The sequence below is a fragment of the Pongo abelii genome, chromosome 23 (assembly GCF_028885655.2).
Source record: "Pongo abelii isolate AG06213 chromosome 23, NHGRI_mPonAbe1-v2.0_pri, whole genome shotgun sequence".
Taxonomy (NCBI): domain Eukaryota; kingdom Metazoa; phylum Chordata; class Mammalia; order Primates; family Hominidae; genus Pongo; species Pongo abelii.
Window position 1 is genome coordinate 45,524,717 of NC_085929.1, and position 15,800 is coordinate 45,540,516.

The window sequence follows — 15,800 nt, forward strand, 5'->3', positions numbered from 1 at the left end:
CACCTGAGGCCCACACCCACCTGCTGTCCCTCCCTCCCATGGCGGCCTCCGAGGGTGAAGGCCTGGGAGAGGCAGACACCTGGCCCTCCACTCTCCCTCCCTGTCCCCATGGCTGCTGGGTGGGGGCCGTCTCTGGGATGATCCCTGAGGGCAGGATCCGGGAGTCCCTGCGGAGGCATCAGCCTGTCTGTCTTGATGGTGGAGAGGCGGCTCCAGCTGGGCGGGACCACCAGGGGAGGGGCTTGTGCTCTGCTGGCTCAGCCTGGTGTGGACCCACCTCCCGGGCTCTGGCTGCAATGACTTTCTCTTTCCCTTTGCAATTGCCTTGGGTCCTGCCGCACAGAGCGGCCTGTCTTTATCAGAGGTCCCTCTGCCAGGGGGAGGGCCCCAGAGAAAACCAGAAAGGGGGTTAGAGACTGAGGAAGATAAAGCATCCGAGAGCCTCCCACACCAGCGCCTGAGCAGGAAGGGGGCGGGGCCATGACTACGAGGCCCTGGGAGGTCACTTTAAGGAGGGCTGTCCTAAAACCAGGAGCCTCGAGCAGAAAGTGAAACCCTGGTGCTCCAGACGAAGATCTTAGTCAGGACTAGCCGGCCAAGGATGAATCCTCAGTTCAGGTACCGCTGCCCGCTCTACCCGCTGGGCCCCTCTGCTGCCCCTTCCTGCCTGGTGGCCCTGCTGGGCCTCAGCCCTGGTCTCCCCCTGCTCCAGCCCCAGCCCTGGGCTCCCTCCCTTCTGGCTCCCCTGCACCCCCCACTCCCAGCCAGGCTCCTTGCCCTGCTGTGTGGTCGCCCCACTGCTGCTTCTGAATGGGCCGCCTCCCCCACCTGCCCCAGCCCAGGTCCCCTGCTGAGACTCTCCCCTGAAAGTCATGGCAGGGGTGGTGCTCCCTACCCTGGGAGGGTGCTCCCTCTGTGTGCTTCCCGCCATTCCTGAACTCTGGAACTGGGAGAATTGAACTAAAGGATGATTAGAGCAATGTGGAATTTTGTTCACAGGGCTTTGATGGATTTTCTGTAAGATTTGCTTTGCTTAAATACCAAGTCTTAGGAGAGGGTGTGGGGAGAGAATGGTCTCTGAAGCAAAGGTAAATCATGTCTTCCAAGGATGTCTCCTCTGTGGGCAGAGGAGGATGCAGATGACCCCGAACACACGCTCCTCCTCCACTATCAGCATTCACTGTTTATAATGACACCAGTAACATGGAATATAGTGGCCGGGCGCGGTGGCTCACGCCTGTCATCCCAGCACTTTGGTAGGCTGAGGTGGGCGGATCGCCTGAGGTCGGGAGTTCGAGACTAGCCTGATCAACATGGATAAACCCGGTCTCTACTAAAAATACAAAATTAGCCAGGTGTGGTGGCGGGCGCCTATAATCCCAGCTACTGCAGAGGCTGAGACAGGAGAATCACTTGAACCCAGGAGGCGGAGGTTGCAGTGAGCCGAGATCGCCCCATTGTACTACAGCCTGGGCAACAAGAGCCAAATTTCGTCTCAAAAGAAAACAAAAACAAAAACAAAACAAAAAACATGGAATATATGGGAAAAAACTCAATGATCAGGAGAAATGCTATTATTTTAAAATTTAGTAAGAAGAGAGTCCAGTCCCCAATGGCTCCCTCCTGCAAGGCCAGTGATACAGAGACTGGACAGGGCTGGTCTGGTAAGAGGCCCCAGCCTCATCTGTCCCCAGCTGTGTGGCCTGGGCAGGTTACCCCACCTCTCTGCTCGTCTGGCCCCTCCTCTGTAAGATGGGAATGGCCTCTGCGGGCCTAGGGCAGCCTCATGTGAGCTCACCCCTGCGCAGCACTTAGAAGAGTGGCCTGGGCCTCAGAATTTGGTTCTACCATGATTTAACAATAGTAATATACAGAGGTGAAAAGTCAGGAAGGAACTGGCTAAAAGGTTAAAATCTATTATTTTGGGGTGAAGAGTTTTATTCTCTCTCTCTCTCTTTTTTTTTTTTTTTTTTTTGAGATGGAGGCTTGCTCTTGTTGCCCAGGCTGGAGTACAGTGGCACGATCTCGGCTCACTACAACCTCCGCCTCCCAGGTTCAAGCGATTCTCCTGCCTCAGCCTCTGCAGTGGCTGGGATTACAGGCACCCACCACCACGCCTGGCTAATTTTTGTATTTTTAGTAGAGACTAGGTTTCACCATGTTGGTGAGACTGGTCTCAAACTCCTGACCTCAAGTAATCGGCCCACCTCGGCCTCCCAAAGTGCTGGGATTACAGGCATGAGCCATAATGTCCAGCCAAGAACTTTGTTCTCTTTTGCATTTTACTAATGCGTTGGAGAGTGGGTGGGAGAAATACTGGGAAGGTGGGGAATGTACTCCTGGAACGACCAGAGCTGGACCCTGAGCTGGAAGAGGTCAGCCTGGCCCTGCTGCCCCTGCCAGCATCCCCTTTTCTTGCTCTCTCCCTGGTCTTCCTGCCTGGGAAGGAAGCAGAAATTCTCAGGGCTGGGGAGGGATGGGGGAGGCCCAGAGCCATGCAGGGGGCTATGTTTAGTGAACATCAGCCCTGAGGGCTCCCGGGAGTGCTCTCTACATTGGCTGGTTTCTCTCTTGTGTCTTCAGAAACACAGTGGAGCGAATGTATCGAGGCACATTCTTCTACAACTTTAATAATAGACCCATCCTTTCTCGTCGGAATACCGTCTGGCTGTGCTACAAAGTGAAAACAAAGGGTCCCTCAAGGCCCCCTTTGAACGCAAAGATCTTTCGAGGCCAGGTACCACCCGGACTCCAATCACTTTGCAGGCAGGAGCTAAGCCAGCTGGGAAAGCAAACCACGCACTGATAAGTGAAGTGCCCAGCGGCGGGCTATCCAGTGTGTCCTTCTCTCCCACACTTTCCAAGTCCGTGGCCCTGACCTTCCTGCTGGACCGTCCTGGGATCGGATCGTGGAGGGGGTTTGCCTCTGCACAAAAGGCCTTGTTTTGTTTTTTTGTTTTTTTGTTTTTTTTTGAGACAGAGTTTCACTCTTGTTGCTCAGGCTGGAGTGCAATGGCGCAATCTCGGCTCACTGCAACCTCTGCCTCCTGGGTTCAAGCGATGCTGTCGCCTAAGACTCCCGAGTAGCTGGGATTATAGGTGCCCACCACCACGCCCAGGTAATTTTTTTTTTTTTTTTTTTGTATTTTTAGTAGAGACCGGATTTTATCGTGTTGGCCAGGCTGGTTTTGAACTCCAGACCTCAGGTGATCCACCTGCCTCGGCCTCCCAAAGTGTTGGGATTACAGGTGTGAGCCACAGCGCCGGCCTAATTTTAATATTTTATTTAATCCAATGTAGCTAACATTACTTCAACATTAATTAACATAAAATTCTTGACAAGATAATGAAGTTTCTTTTTCTTGTCACACTGAGTCTTTGAAATGAGCTGTGCAGGCCACGCTTGGTGGGTGGCTTGCGCCTGTAATCCCAGCACTTTGGGAGGCCGAGGCGGGTGGATCACCTGAGGTTAGATGTTTGAAAACCAGCTTGGCCAACATGGTGCAATCCCGTCTCTACTAAAAATACAAAAAAAATTAGCCCAGTGTGGTGGCAGTCGCCTGTAATCCCAGCTACTTGGGAGGCTGAGGCAGGAGAATCACTTGAACCCATGAGGCAGAGGTTGTAGTGAGCCAAGATTGCATCATTGCACTCCAGCCTGGGCAACAAGAGTGAAACTACGTCTCAAAACAAAAACAAAAAACAAAAAAAGATAAATAAGCGGTGTATGGTGTATTTTTCAGGTGCCCAGGTCTCTCATCAGAGCCCCATTTCAAGTGCTCAGTAGCCCCTTTGGCCAGTGTGCCCCACCACATGGGACAGCGCAGGTCCAGTGGCCTCCCCAGCTGACCGCAGGCAGGGAACAAGGCAGACCCTAGAGGGCCAGGCCACAGCAGGGGCTGAGGATGCCTGGTGAATGGATGCCTGGGAGAATGGATGCCAGAATTCCCGCACGAGGTTCTGAACAGGGCTGGGAAAACTTCCAAACGAAGGGAAGCACGTGTCTTGGTGCACCTTGTGATGCTTCAACAGCAGGACTGAGATGGGGACATTTAAAATGAACAGAAATGTGTGGGCTCGAGTTCTGGACTCTGGGAAGTCCACTGTGAAAGAACCAGCAACTTTCCAGGGCCTGCGAGCTGCACCATCACGTGGGGGTGCAGGTTGTTGCCAGAAGTTCAGGGGATGCTCCAGACAGAGTGGCCTGGGATGTTGAGTCACTGCTGCTCCATGCCACGGGGACAAGAGGAAGCAGTTTAGTCTGACATACTGCCCCCCCAGCTATAGGGCAAGAGACAGAAAGTGGGGCTGAAGTCACCCTTGAATAACCACAGCAGTGGCACCCACAAAGGTGCAGTCCCCACAGCCTCACAGCCTCTTCTAGGTGCCACCTCTTAAGGCCATTACAATAGCCATTAACACTGAACATGAGCTTTGGAGCAGACTAAACAGGAGGGATGGAGGAAAGGAGCTTCAATGGCAAGATCCCCTGGGCTCCTGTCCTGGCCCCTCCTCTCCCTGCCCCACCCCTGCACTCCTTCTGCTCCCCCTCTCAGAGCATCCCCTGCCCCCTGCTCCTCTCCCAGGTGTATTTCGAGCCTCCGTACCACGCAGAAATGTGCTTCCTCTCTTGGTTCTGTGGCAACCAGCTGCCTGCTTACAAGCGCTTCCAGATCACCTGGTTTGTATCCTGGACCCCCTGCCCGGACTGTGTGGCGAAGCTGGCCGAATTCCTGGCTGAGCACCCCAATGTCACCCTGACCGTCTCCACCGCCCGCCTGTACTACTACTGGGAAAGAGATTACCGAGGGGCGCTCCGCAGGCTGCGTCAGGCAGGGGCCCACGTGAAGATCATGGACTATGAAGGTGAGAGGTGGAGGGGTCAGGGGATCGTGAGCGGGAGGAACAGCATGAAAGATGGATGGATCTGCAATGCCATGGCTGGGGGTGTCCCAGGGCAGCCTGCAGGGGCGGGGCCGGCACCGATGGCAACTGACAGCCAGGAGACCAGGCCTGGGAGCGCGGGCCCAGGGTCAGGGCAGAGCCTGACTGCTTCCTGCCTCTTCATCTCAGACTTTGCATACTGCTGGGAAAACTTTGTGTACAATGAAGGTCAGCCATTCATGCCTTGGTACAAATTCGATGCCAATTATGCATTCCTGCACCACACGCTAAAGGAGATTCTCAGGTGAGGGTCTCCCTCCGGCCTCATCGTCTCTCTCCTCTCGCCTCCTGCTCATCCTCCTGAGGACTCCCCTGGCTGGGCCCTCCCGCCCTCCCTCCTGCCCCCTGCCTGCCCTCTTGGTCACACCCCGTCACCCCAGCTCCTCGTGCTCCCTCCACCTCCCTGCCTCCTCCCTGCTTTCCTGGGCCCTTCCTGTGAGTGAGAGGCCCCTTCTGCCTCCAGAGCGACCTCCATCCACCCCCACAGCCTGGGATCCCCAAGCTGGCTCATTCCATCTCCCTGGCATAATCGAATTTGTCAGAAAACTGGACATAAGTGGGCATGAATAGTCACAAGGCCGACAGCCAGAAGCTTTGAGCAACATCCTTAAAGGCCGACCTGAGCCCCTGAGAAGGAGCAGCCTCTGTGGAAACTTCAGGCTTCGGCTGCCATAGAAGATGCCCCGGGCCGGGTGCCCACAGGGCAGGCATTTATTTTCTCACAGGTGGAGAGGTGGGCGGGGTTGTGTCCTCTGTGGCCGCTCCTCCTGGCTGGCAGGGGGTCCCTTCCAGCCCTGTCCTCTCTGGCCTTTCCTCTGCGCACCTGCACTCCTGGGGTCTCTCTGCCTCTAAATGTCCTCCTCGTTTATGGACCCCAGTCAGACAGGATTAGGGCCCACCCTACGGGTCATGAGTTAATTTAATCACCACTTTAGTGTACTTGTCTCCAAATACAGTTACCCTGTGAGCAGGTGGGGATGAGGGCTTCAACATATCAATGTGGGGAAGATACAATTTAGCCCATGACAATGGGTCAAGCTTGGGTGGGGTGTGCAGGGGTCCCCGTTCTGTGTGTCTGTCTCCCAGGCGAGTCCTTACCTGATTCTCACAGCCCCTCCCTCCAGACCTTGCTGCACCCTGGGCCCCACCCCATGGCTTCCCCACCCAACAGCACCCAGCCCAGCCTCCTGCTCATGCCTGTCCCTTCTCAAATCTGCCCCCCACAGGGATGGAGATGCAGAAAGAGCCAAGCAAACACTCGGTGATCAAGGTCCCAATTGAATAAGATATATATATATTATTTTTTTTTTTTTTTGAGACACCGTCTCCCTCTGTCTTCCAGGCTGGAGTGCTGTGGTGCGATCTCGGCTCACTGCAACCTCTACCTCCTGGTTCCAGCAATTCTCTTGTCTCAGCCTCCCAAGTACCTGGGATTACAGGCGCATGCCACCATGCCGGCTAATTTTTGTATTTTTAGTAGAGACGGGGTTTTGCAATGTTGGCCAGGTGTTGAGTAAGATTTTGCAAAAGAGTAGGCTTGGATAATGGGAGGCTTGAGATGCTGGGAGCTCTCCAGGAAGCACAACAGAAAAAGGCAACCAGAGACCAGAGAGGCCATAGAAAGGGATCTAAGGCCCTCGGGAGAGACGGGAACTGAGCACCTGGGTCTTAGACCAGAGGAGCAAACTGCAAGACAAGGTGGCCGGGACACCAGCCTCCGCCCTTCTGTGACATAGGGACAAGAGCTCAGCCTGCCAGGGAACAACTCTGGGCAGGAGATGTGGAAGGAAGGAGTTCAGTGTGGGGGCACGCATGGCATCCTGGGGGGACATCTGAGGGCCCCCCACCTGCTATTCCTCCCTCCAGTGGTGGCCTTCGAATGTGAAGGCATGGGGGGAAGCAGACACCTGCCCCTCACTCTCCCTCCCTACCACATAGCTGCTGGGTGGGGGGCGTCCCTGGGATGATTCCTGAGGGCAGGATCCAGGGGTCCCTCCAGAGGTCTTCCCATCCAGGTGAGAAAGCAGCATAAAGTGAGGCCTGCACTCAGATGGGCCTGGGAGGTCACTCACAGCGCAGGTGTCTCCTGGAACACGGGCCCTGAAAGATAGAAATAGAACCCAAGCCCAGGACTAACATCAGGGCCAGGACAAGCCTGCCAGGGAGGGTGCACATGAAGCCTCAGATCAGGGACCACTGCCCACTCTGCCCACGGGGCCTCTGCTGCCCCTTCCTGCCTAGTGGCCCTGCTGGGCCTCAGCCTGGCCTCCCCCTGCCCCAGCCCCAGCACTAGGCTCTCTCCCCTCTGGTCCCTCTGCTGCTCCCACTCCCAGTCAGGCTCTTTGCCCTGCTATGTGGTTGCCCCTCTACAGCTTCTGAATGGGCCACCTCCCCCACCTGCCCCAGCCCAGGCGCCCTGCTGAGACTCTCCCCGGAAAGTCACCCCTGGGCTATTGCTCCCCGCCCTGGGAAGGTGCTCCCTTTCTGTGCTTCCCGCCATTCCTGAGCTCAGGAACTGGGAGAATTGAACCAAAGGATGATTGGAGCAATCAGGCATTTTGTTCTCAGCACTTTGATGGAATTTCTGCAAGATTTACTTTGTTTCAACACAAAGTCTCAGGAGAGGGTGTTGGGGAGGGCATGGTCTCTGTACCAGAAAATAAGTCATTTCTTCCAAAGATGCCTCCACTGTGAGCAGAGGAGGATGCACAGGACCCCAGACACAGGCTCCTCCTCCGTGAGCACCATTCACCTTTTAGAATGACACCTGCAACATGGAGTGTAGGAAAAAATATGATGATCAGGAGAAATGCTCTTATTTTAATGTTTAGTAAGAAGAGAGCCCGGTTCCCAACAGCTCCCTGCTGCAGGGCCTGTGATGCAGAGGCTGGACAGGGCTGGCCGGGAAAGGGGCCCCAGCTCCATCCATCCCCATCTCTGTGGCCTGGGCAGGTTACCCCGCCTCTCTGTACCTCTGGCACCTCGTCTGTAAAATAGGGATGGCCCCTGCAGGCCTCAGGCACATGCCATGAGCTCAGACCCTCGCAGCACTTAGGAGAGTGGCCTAGGCTGGCCAGGCACAGTGACTCACGCCTGTCATCCCAGCACTTTGGGAGGCTGAGTTGGGCAGATCACGAGGTCAGGAGTTCAAGACCGGCCTGGCCAACATGGTAAAACCCAGTCTCTACTAAAAATACAAAAACTAGGTCTGGGGGCGGTGGCTCACACCTGTAATCCCAGCACTTTGGGAGGCAGACGGGCGGATCACAAGGTCAGGAGTTCAAGACCATCCTGGCTAACATGGTGAAACCCTGTCTCTACTAAAAATACAAAAAATTAGCCGGGTGTGGTGGCACGTGCCTGCAGTCCCAGCTAGTTGGGAGGCTGAGGCAGGAGAATCGCTTGAAACCAGGAGGCAGAGGTTGCAGTGAGCCGAGATTGTGCCACTGCACTCCAGCCTGGCGACAGACTGAGACCCTGTATAAAAATAAATAAATAAATAAAAATACAAAAATCAGCCGGGCATGGTGACACAAGCTTGTAATCCCAGCTACTCAGGAGGCTGAGGCATGAGAATCACTTCAACTCGGGAGGTGCAGGTTGCAGTAAGCCGAGATCGTGCCTCTGCACTCCAGCCTGGGCAACAGAGGGAGACTATGTCCCAGAAAAAAAACAAACAAAAAGAGTAGCCTGGGCCTGGGAATTCGGTGTGATCCCAACGTAAAAATAATCATCATCATTGGACAGGTGAAATGTGAGGAAGGAATTGAGCTGAAATGTTCAAGCAATTATTTTAGGGTGAAGAGTTTTATTGTCTGTTGCATTTTCCTAATGGGTTGGGATATGTGTAGCAGAAAAACTGGGAGGTTGAGGGTGTCCCATTGGTAGCCTCAGAGCTGGGGTTCCAGCTGGGAGAGGTCACCCCGGCCCTTCTGCCCCTGCCAGCATCCCCTCCTCTTTCTCTCTGCCAGTCTTTCTGCCTGGGAAAGCAGCAGACATTCTCAGGGCTCTGGAGGGATGGGAGAGGCCCAGAGCCCAGGGCTGTCCAGGGAGTGGTGTTCAGTGGGCATCAGCCCCGAAGAATCCAGGGGGGTCTCTGCATTGGGGTTTCTCTATTGTGCCTTCAGAAACCCGATGGAGGCAACATATCCACACATATTCTACTTCCACTTTAAAAACCTACGCAAAGCCTATGGTCGGAACGAAAGCTGGCTGTGCTTCACCGTGGAAGTTACAAAGCACCACTCACCTGTCTCCTGGAAGAGGGGCGTCTTCCGAAACCAGGTAGCACCAAAGTCCTAGTTACACCCCAAATAGGAGCTAAGCAGCTGGGAATGCAGAAAACACAATATGTGATGTGCCCGGCGTGGGCTTTCCTGTGTGTACTTTCCTCTTACATTTCTTTTTTTTTGAGACAGAGTCTCGCTCAGTCACCCAGGCTGGAGTGCAAGGGTGTGATCTCGGCTCACTGCAACCTCTGCCTCCCGGGTTCAAGCAATTCTTCTGCCTCAGCCTCCTGAGTAGCTGGGATTGCAGGTGCCCGCCACCACACCTGGCTAATTTTTATTCTATTTTTAGTAGAGATGGGGTTTCACCATGGTGGCCAGGCTGGTTTCGAACTCCTGACCTCAAGTGATCCGCCCCCCTCGGCCTCCCAAAGTGCTAGGATTACAGGCATGAGCCACCGCGCCCAACCTCCTCCCACGTTTTTTAAGTCCGTGGCCCAGATCTTCCTCCCTGACTGTCCTGGGATCGGATCGTGGAGGGGGTTTGCCTCTTCCCAAAAGGCCTTGTTAGCACCCAGCACCCTCACTCTTGACTTTGTTTCCCATAATCTTGTCATGGAGCTGTGCGTCCGGCAGTCCTCGGGAAACAGCAGCTGTGGGAAGCGGTAGGTGTGGTGTCCAGCACTGTGCCTGGGCCAGTCACTGCTGGGCTGGTGGGGCCGCCCCTGCCACTGCCCTGATTCCTCAATGTCAAGGACACATCATCACAGGATGGTGAACCCTCGCTCCTCACCCTGCCGCCCCCACAGCAGCCACTGACCTCCCACCCACCCTGTCATGTCCCACCCATCCCTGCGACCCCCTTCACTGAGGCAGGAGATTTTTTCAGAGTGTGTTTGGGGAGGGAGCCGTCTGTGTGCTGGGCAGGCCTGGCCTACAGCAGTGCTGGCCTCGGAAACACCCAGGACTCAGGACTGAAGCGCAAGTGTTTCCAGTCCCCACATGCTAAAAAGGCGACAAGAACTCGTGGAAGAAATTTTAATGTCTACATTAGCTCAATTATCTCACATACGATTTCAACATATACTTAATATAAATGCCTCATGAGAGAGTTAAAGTTTGTCTGTTCTCACAATGAGATTTTGAAATGAGCTGTGTATTTTACACGTGCCAACGTTTCTAATCAGAGCCCCATTTCAAGTGCTCAGTAGCCCCTTTGGCCAGCCTTCAACTCCATGGGACAATGCTGGTCCAATGACCTTCCCAGCAGAAGGCAGACAGGGAACAAGGCAGACCCCATAGGACCAGGCCACAGCAGGGGCTGAGGATGCCTGGTTAATGGATGCCTGGGGAACAGGATGCCAGAAATCACACATGACCTATGATGAGACAGGAAAAGACTCAATAAAATAAAGAAGGAAGGGGCCGAGTGCGGTGGCTCTCGCCTGTAAACCCAGCACTTTGCGAGGCCGAGGCGGGCAGATCATGAGGTCAGGAGTTTGACACCAGCCTGGCTAACATGGTGAAATCCCATCACTACTAAAGCTATAAAAATTAGCCAGGCGTGGGGGTGTGCCCCTGTAGTCCCAACTACTTGGGAGGCTGAGGCAGGAAAATCGCTTGAACCCAGGAGGCAGAGGTTGCAGTGAGCCGAGATCTTGCCACTGCACCCCAGCCTGGGTGACAGAGCAAGACTCTGTCACTCAAAAAGATAAAGAGGAACGGCCGGGCGCAGTGGTTCACGCCTGTAATCCCAGCACTTTGGGATGCTGAGGCGGGGGATCACGAGGTCAGGAGATTGAGACTATCCTGGCTAACACAGTGAAACCCCATCTCTACTAAAAAATACAAAAAATTAGCCGGGCGTGGTGGCGGGCGCCTGTAGTCCCAGCTACTTGGGAGGGTGAGGCAGGAGAATAGCGTGAACCCCGGAGGCGGAGCTTGCAGTGAGCGGAGATCGCGCCACTGCACTACAGCATGGGTGACAGAGTGAGACTCAGTATCAAAAAAAAAAAAAAAAAAGAAAAGAAAGAAAAGAAAAAATAAATAGGAAGGAGAAGGATGGAAGAAGGGAAATTCAATGAGTAAAAAGCCCTGGGGCCTAGTATGTACCCAGAAAAATGAAAAGTAAAGAAAATAAGGCTGTGCATGTGGTTTATGCTCAGAGTCCCAGAGCTTTGGGAGGGTGAGGCAGGAGGACGGCTTGAGCCCAAGAGTTCGAGATCAGCCTGGGCAACATGGTGAAACCTCGTCTCTACAAAAATTACAAAAAAAATTAGGCAGGCGTGGTGGCAGGCACCTGCAGTCCCAGCTAATCAGGAGGCTGAGGTGGGAAGATTCCTTGAGCCTGGGAGGTCAAGGCTGCAGTCGGCCCAGATTGCACCACTGCACCCCAGCCTGGGCAACAGGAGAGACCCTGTCTCAGAAATAAATGAGGAAACACCCTGGGGCTCCAGGCCCACCCTCTGCTCCCATCGCCCCACCCCTGCACTCCTCCTGCTCCTGGTCTGAGCTCCCCCTGCCTTCCTCCTCCTCCTTCCCCAGGTGGATCCTGAGACCCATTGTCATGCAGAAATGTGCTTCCTCTCTTGGTTCTGTGACAACACACTGTCTCCTAACACAAACTACCGAGTCACCTGGTACACGTCTTGGAGCCCTTGCCCAGAGTGTGCAGGGAAGGTGGCCAAGTTCCTGGCCAGGCACAGCAACGTGAATCTCACCGTCTTCACCGCCCGCCTTTACTATTTCTGGGATACAGATTACCAGCAGGGGCTCCGCAGCCTGAGTCAGGAAGGGGCCTCCGTGGGGATCATGAAATACAAACGTGAGACGCTGAGGGGCTGAGGAGAGCGGGTGCGGGAGGGACAGCATGACGGGCAGGTGGGTCTGCAATGCCGTGGGGAGGGGCAGTGTCCCCGGGAAGCCTGCAGGGATGGGGCCGGCGCCCACTGCAACTGGCAGCCAGGAGACCTGGGCTGGGAGGGGAGGCCCAGGGCCGGGAGAGAGGCCTGCTGGGCCCTCACTGCTCTCTCCTTGTTTTTTCTCAGATTTTAAATATTGTTGGGAAAACTTTGTGTACAATGATCATGAACCATTCAAGCCTTGGAAGGGACTAAAACGCAACTTTCTATTCCTGGACAGCAAGCTGCAGGAGATTCTCAAGTGACGGGTCTCCCCGGGCCTCATGGTCTGTCTCCTCTAGCCTCCTGCTCATGCTGTGTGGGCCTCCCCTCCATCCTGGACCAGCTGTGCTTTTGCGTGGTCATCCTGAGCCCCTCCTGGCCTCAGGGCCATTCCGCAGTGCTCCCCTGCCTCACCGCCTCCTCCCCGCTCTCCCAGGCTCTTCCTGCAGAGGCCCCTTTCTGCCTCCATGGCTATCCGTCCACCCACCAAGACCCTGTTCCCTGAGCCTGCGTGCCCCTAACCCGCCTTTTCCCATCTCCCCAGTGTAACCGAATTTTTTTTTTTTTTTTTTTTTTTGAGACGGAATTTCGCTCTGTCACCCAGACTGGAGTGCAATGGCTTGATCTTGGCTCACTGCAAACTCTGCCTACCAGGTTCAAGCGATTTTCCTGCCTCAGCCTCCCGAGTAACTGGGATTACAGACGCCTGCCACCACGCCCAGCTAACTTTTTTTTTTTTTTTTTTTGTATTTTTAGTAGTAACTGGGTTTCACCATGTTGGCCAGGCTAGTCTTGAACTCGTGACCTCAGGTGATCCACCCATCTCAGCCTCCCAAAGTGCTGGAATTACAGGCATGAGCCACCCGGCCCGGCCGCATAACCAAATCTTATTAAACTCACACTTGGCTGGCCATGGTGACTCACGCTTATAATCCCCCAGCAATTTGGGAGGCAGAGGTGAGAGAATCGCTTGAGCCTAGGAATTCTAGACCAGCCTGGGCCACATGACAAAGCCCCATCTCTACAAAAAAAAATACCAAAAAAAAAGAACAGGTGTGGTGGCATGCACCTGTAGTTTAAGCTACTTGGAAGGATGAAGTAGGAGGATTGCTTGAGCTGGGGAGGTGGAGGCTGCAGTGAATTGCGATCACGTCACTGAACTCCAGTCTGAGCAACAGATCGAGACCCTGCCTGAAAATAAATCAATAAATAAACTCAACCTAAATGGGTATGAATATATGTAAGCTGAAAACCAGAAGTTTTGAGAAACATCCTTTGTAAGTTTCATCCTACGAATTGGGTCATTCATGTCCCACCCAGCTGAAACAGAGGCCAGGAGCTAGGGAGGAAAAGCAGTCAGGCCACACACCATTGCTCCCAAAATGGACTTCTCTGCAAGCCTGTCTCCTGAAACTGTGCGTTGTACCCTGAAACCAGCTTTATCCATAGCTTCTACGATAAATGGCTGTAAGTCTTGGACTCCTTGCTCCAAACGCAGTGACTCAGCAATGGAACCTTCCAGCTCCCAACTCTTCCTAGTGCCCACGGGCTTTCCCATAGGGCGAGAGAACATTTCTCCTTTTCTTTTTTTTTTTTTTGAAATGGAGTCTCGCCCTGTCACTCAGGCTGGAGTGCAATGGTGTGGTCTCGGCTCACTGCAACCTCTGCCTCCCTTGTTCAAGTGATTCTCCTGTCTCCCGAGTAGCTGGGATTATAGGCGTGCACCACCAAGCCGGGCTAATTTTTGTATTTTTCATAAAAACAGGTTTCATCATGTTGCCCAGGCTGGTCTTATTTTTATTTTATTTTTTGAGATGGAGTCTTGCTCTGTTGCCCAGGCTGGGGTGCAGTGGTGCAATCTGGGCTCACTGCAGCCTCTGCCACCTGGGTTCAAGCTATTCTCCTACCTCAGCCTCCCAAGTAGCTGGGATTACATGCACGTGCCACCACGCCTGGCTAATTTTTGTGTTTTTAGTAGAGACGGCGTTTCAACATCTTGACCAGGCTGGTCTTGAACTCCTGACCTCATGATCCACCCATCTCGGCCTCCCAAAGTTCTGGAATTACAGGCGTGAGCCACCTGGCCAGGCTTAGGCTGGTCTTAAACTCCTGACCTCAAGTGATCCAACCTCGACCTCCCAAATTGCTGGGATTGCTGGTGTGAGCCACAGCGCCTAGCCCATTTCTCCTTTTTGTAAAACCTGCTGCTGTCTCTGTTCTCCCGACATGGTGAACACCACCCAGACTGCGTGTATGTCCCTAATTACAATTCTTTGTTTGCAAATGACATGTGAAATTTAGAGGCCCTTCTCCACACTTTAAATTTGACTTGACATTTTCTAGGCAGATGTAAGTTATAAGAGAATCAGATTCTCTATAAAAATGACCCCTTCATGCTGTGGCCTCCACAGAAGATGCCCCGGGCCAGGTGCCCACATGGCAGGCATTTATTTTCTCACAGATCTGGAGGCTCCAAGTCCAAGTTCGAGGGGTGGGTTGGGTTGTTTGCTCTGAGGCCGCTCCTCCTGGCCGGCAGGGAGTCCCTTCTGGCTGTGTCCTCTGTGGCCTTTCCTCTGTGCACCTGCACCTCTGGGGTCTCTCTGCCTCCAAATATCACTTTTTTTTTTTTTTTTTTTTTTTTTTGAGACAGAGTTTTGCTCTTGTTTTCTAGGCTGGAGTGCAATGGCACAATCTCAGCTCACTGCAACCTCTGCCTTCCAAGTTCAAGCGATTCTCCTGCCTCAGCCTCCTGAGTAGCTGGGACTACAGGCGTGTGCCACCACGCCCGGCTAATTTTGTAGTTTTAGTAAAGACGGGGTTTCTCCATGTTGCTCAGGCTGGTCTTGAACTCGTGAGCTCAGGTGATCCACCCTCCTCAGCCTCCCAAAGTGATGGGATTACAGATATAAGCCACCGTACACAACTTTTTTTTTTTTTGAGATGGAGTTTTACTCTGTTGCCCAGGCTGGAGTGCAGTAGCAGGATCACTGCTCACTGCAACCTCTGCCTCCTGGGTTCAAGCAATTCTTCTACCTCAGCCTCCTGAGTAGCTGGGATTACAGATGCCCAGAACCAATCTCTGCTAATTTTTCTGTTTTTTAGTAGAGATGGGGTTTCACTGAGGAAGGAGACCACCTCTCTCATTGTCTCCTATTTCAGAAGGAAGCAAAAAGTTAGAAAGATGCAGAAGTAAGATCAATGGCCAGACTGTTTGGCACGGCTACCTGGGCCTGGTAGTTAAAGATCAACTCCTGACCTGACCACTTGTTTTATCTAAAGATTCCAGACATTGTGAGGAAGCATTGTGAAACTTTCTGGTCTGTTCTGCTAGCCCCCACCACTGATGCATGTAGCCCCCAGTCACATAGCCCACGCTTGCACAATCTATCACGACCCTTTCACGTGGACCCCTTAGAATTGTAAGCCCTTAAAAGGGCCAGGGACTTCTTCTTCAGGGAGCTCGGATCTTAAGACGCAAGTCTGTCAATCCTCCCAGCTGATTAAAGCCTCTTCCTTCCTAAACCTGGTGTCTGAGGGGTTTTGTCTGCGACCGTTCCTGCTACATCACCATGTACATTCCAGGCCAGGCTGGTCTCGAATTCCTGACGCCCACCTCTGCCTCCTAAAGTGCTGGGATTAAAGACATGAGCCATGGCACCTGGTCGACCTTCTCCTTTATGGACCCCAGCCAAATTAATTTGTGCCCACACTAGAGGGCTCATTTAAA

General features: G+C 53.6%; 1 protein-coding gene and 1 long non-coding RNA gene across 7 annotated transcripts; one reads left to right on the forward strand and one right to left on the reverse strand.

The window, feature by feature from the left end:
* Positions 1-239: 239 nt before the first annotated feature.
* LOC129047336 (DNA dC->dU-editing enzyme APOBEC-3F) lies at positions 240-15,595 on the forward strand. Of its 6 annotated transcripts, none has more exons than XM_024239693.3 (7): positions 240-618; positions 2,584-2,737; positions 4,587-4,866; positions 5,074-5,188; positions 9,072-9,228; positions 11,715-11,994; positions 12,218-15,595. In XM_024239693.3, the coding sequence occupies exons 1-7, from the start codon at positions 602-604 to the stop codon at positions 12,334-12,336; spliced, it is 1,122 nt and encodes a 373-aa protein (XP_024095461.2). In that variant the 5' UTR covers positions 240-601; the 3' UTR covers positions 12,337-15,595. The 6 variants fall into 6 exon arrangements, with proteins under 6 accessions (XP_024095461.2, XP_063579156.1, XP_024095462.2 ...); XM_024239695.3 differs by having other exon boundaries at positions 273-618; positions 2,584-2,781; positions 4,559-4,866; XM_063723085.1 differs by having other exon boundaries at positions 271-618; positions 4,587-5,188.
* LOC134761210 (uncharacterized) lies at positions 6,477-7,655 on the reverse strand. The gene is made up of 2 exons (XR_010139534.1): positions 7,598-7,655; positions 6,477-7,044 (listed from the first exon to the last, which is right to left on the reverse strand). It is a non-coding gene; the product is annotated as an uncharacterized LOC134761210 (long non-coding RNA).
* Positions 15,596-15,800: the final 205 nt, after the last annotated feature.

What these genes read in the sequence shown, in the direction of transcription:
- LOC129047336 (XM_063723085.1), top strand. An exon ending in CAAAGATCTTTCGAGGCCAG is followed by an intron (nt 2,738 to 4,586) that starts GTACCACCCGGA and finishes CTCCTCTCCCAG; the next exon opens with GTGTATTTCGAGCCTCCGTA. An exon ending in GGGGATCATGAAATACAAAC is followed by an intron (nt 11,995 to 12,217) that starts GTGAGACGCTGA and finishes GTTTTTTCTCAG; the next exon opens with ATTTTAAATATTGTTGGGAA.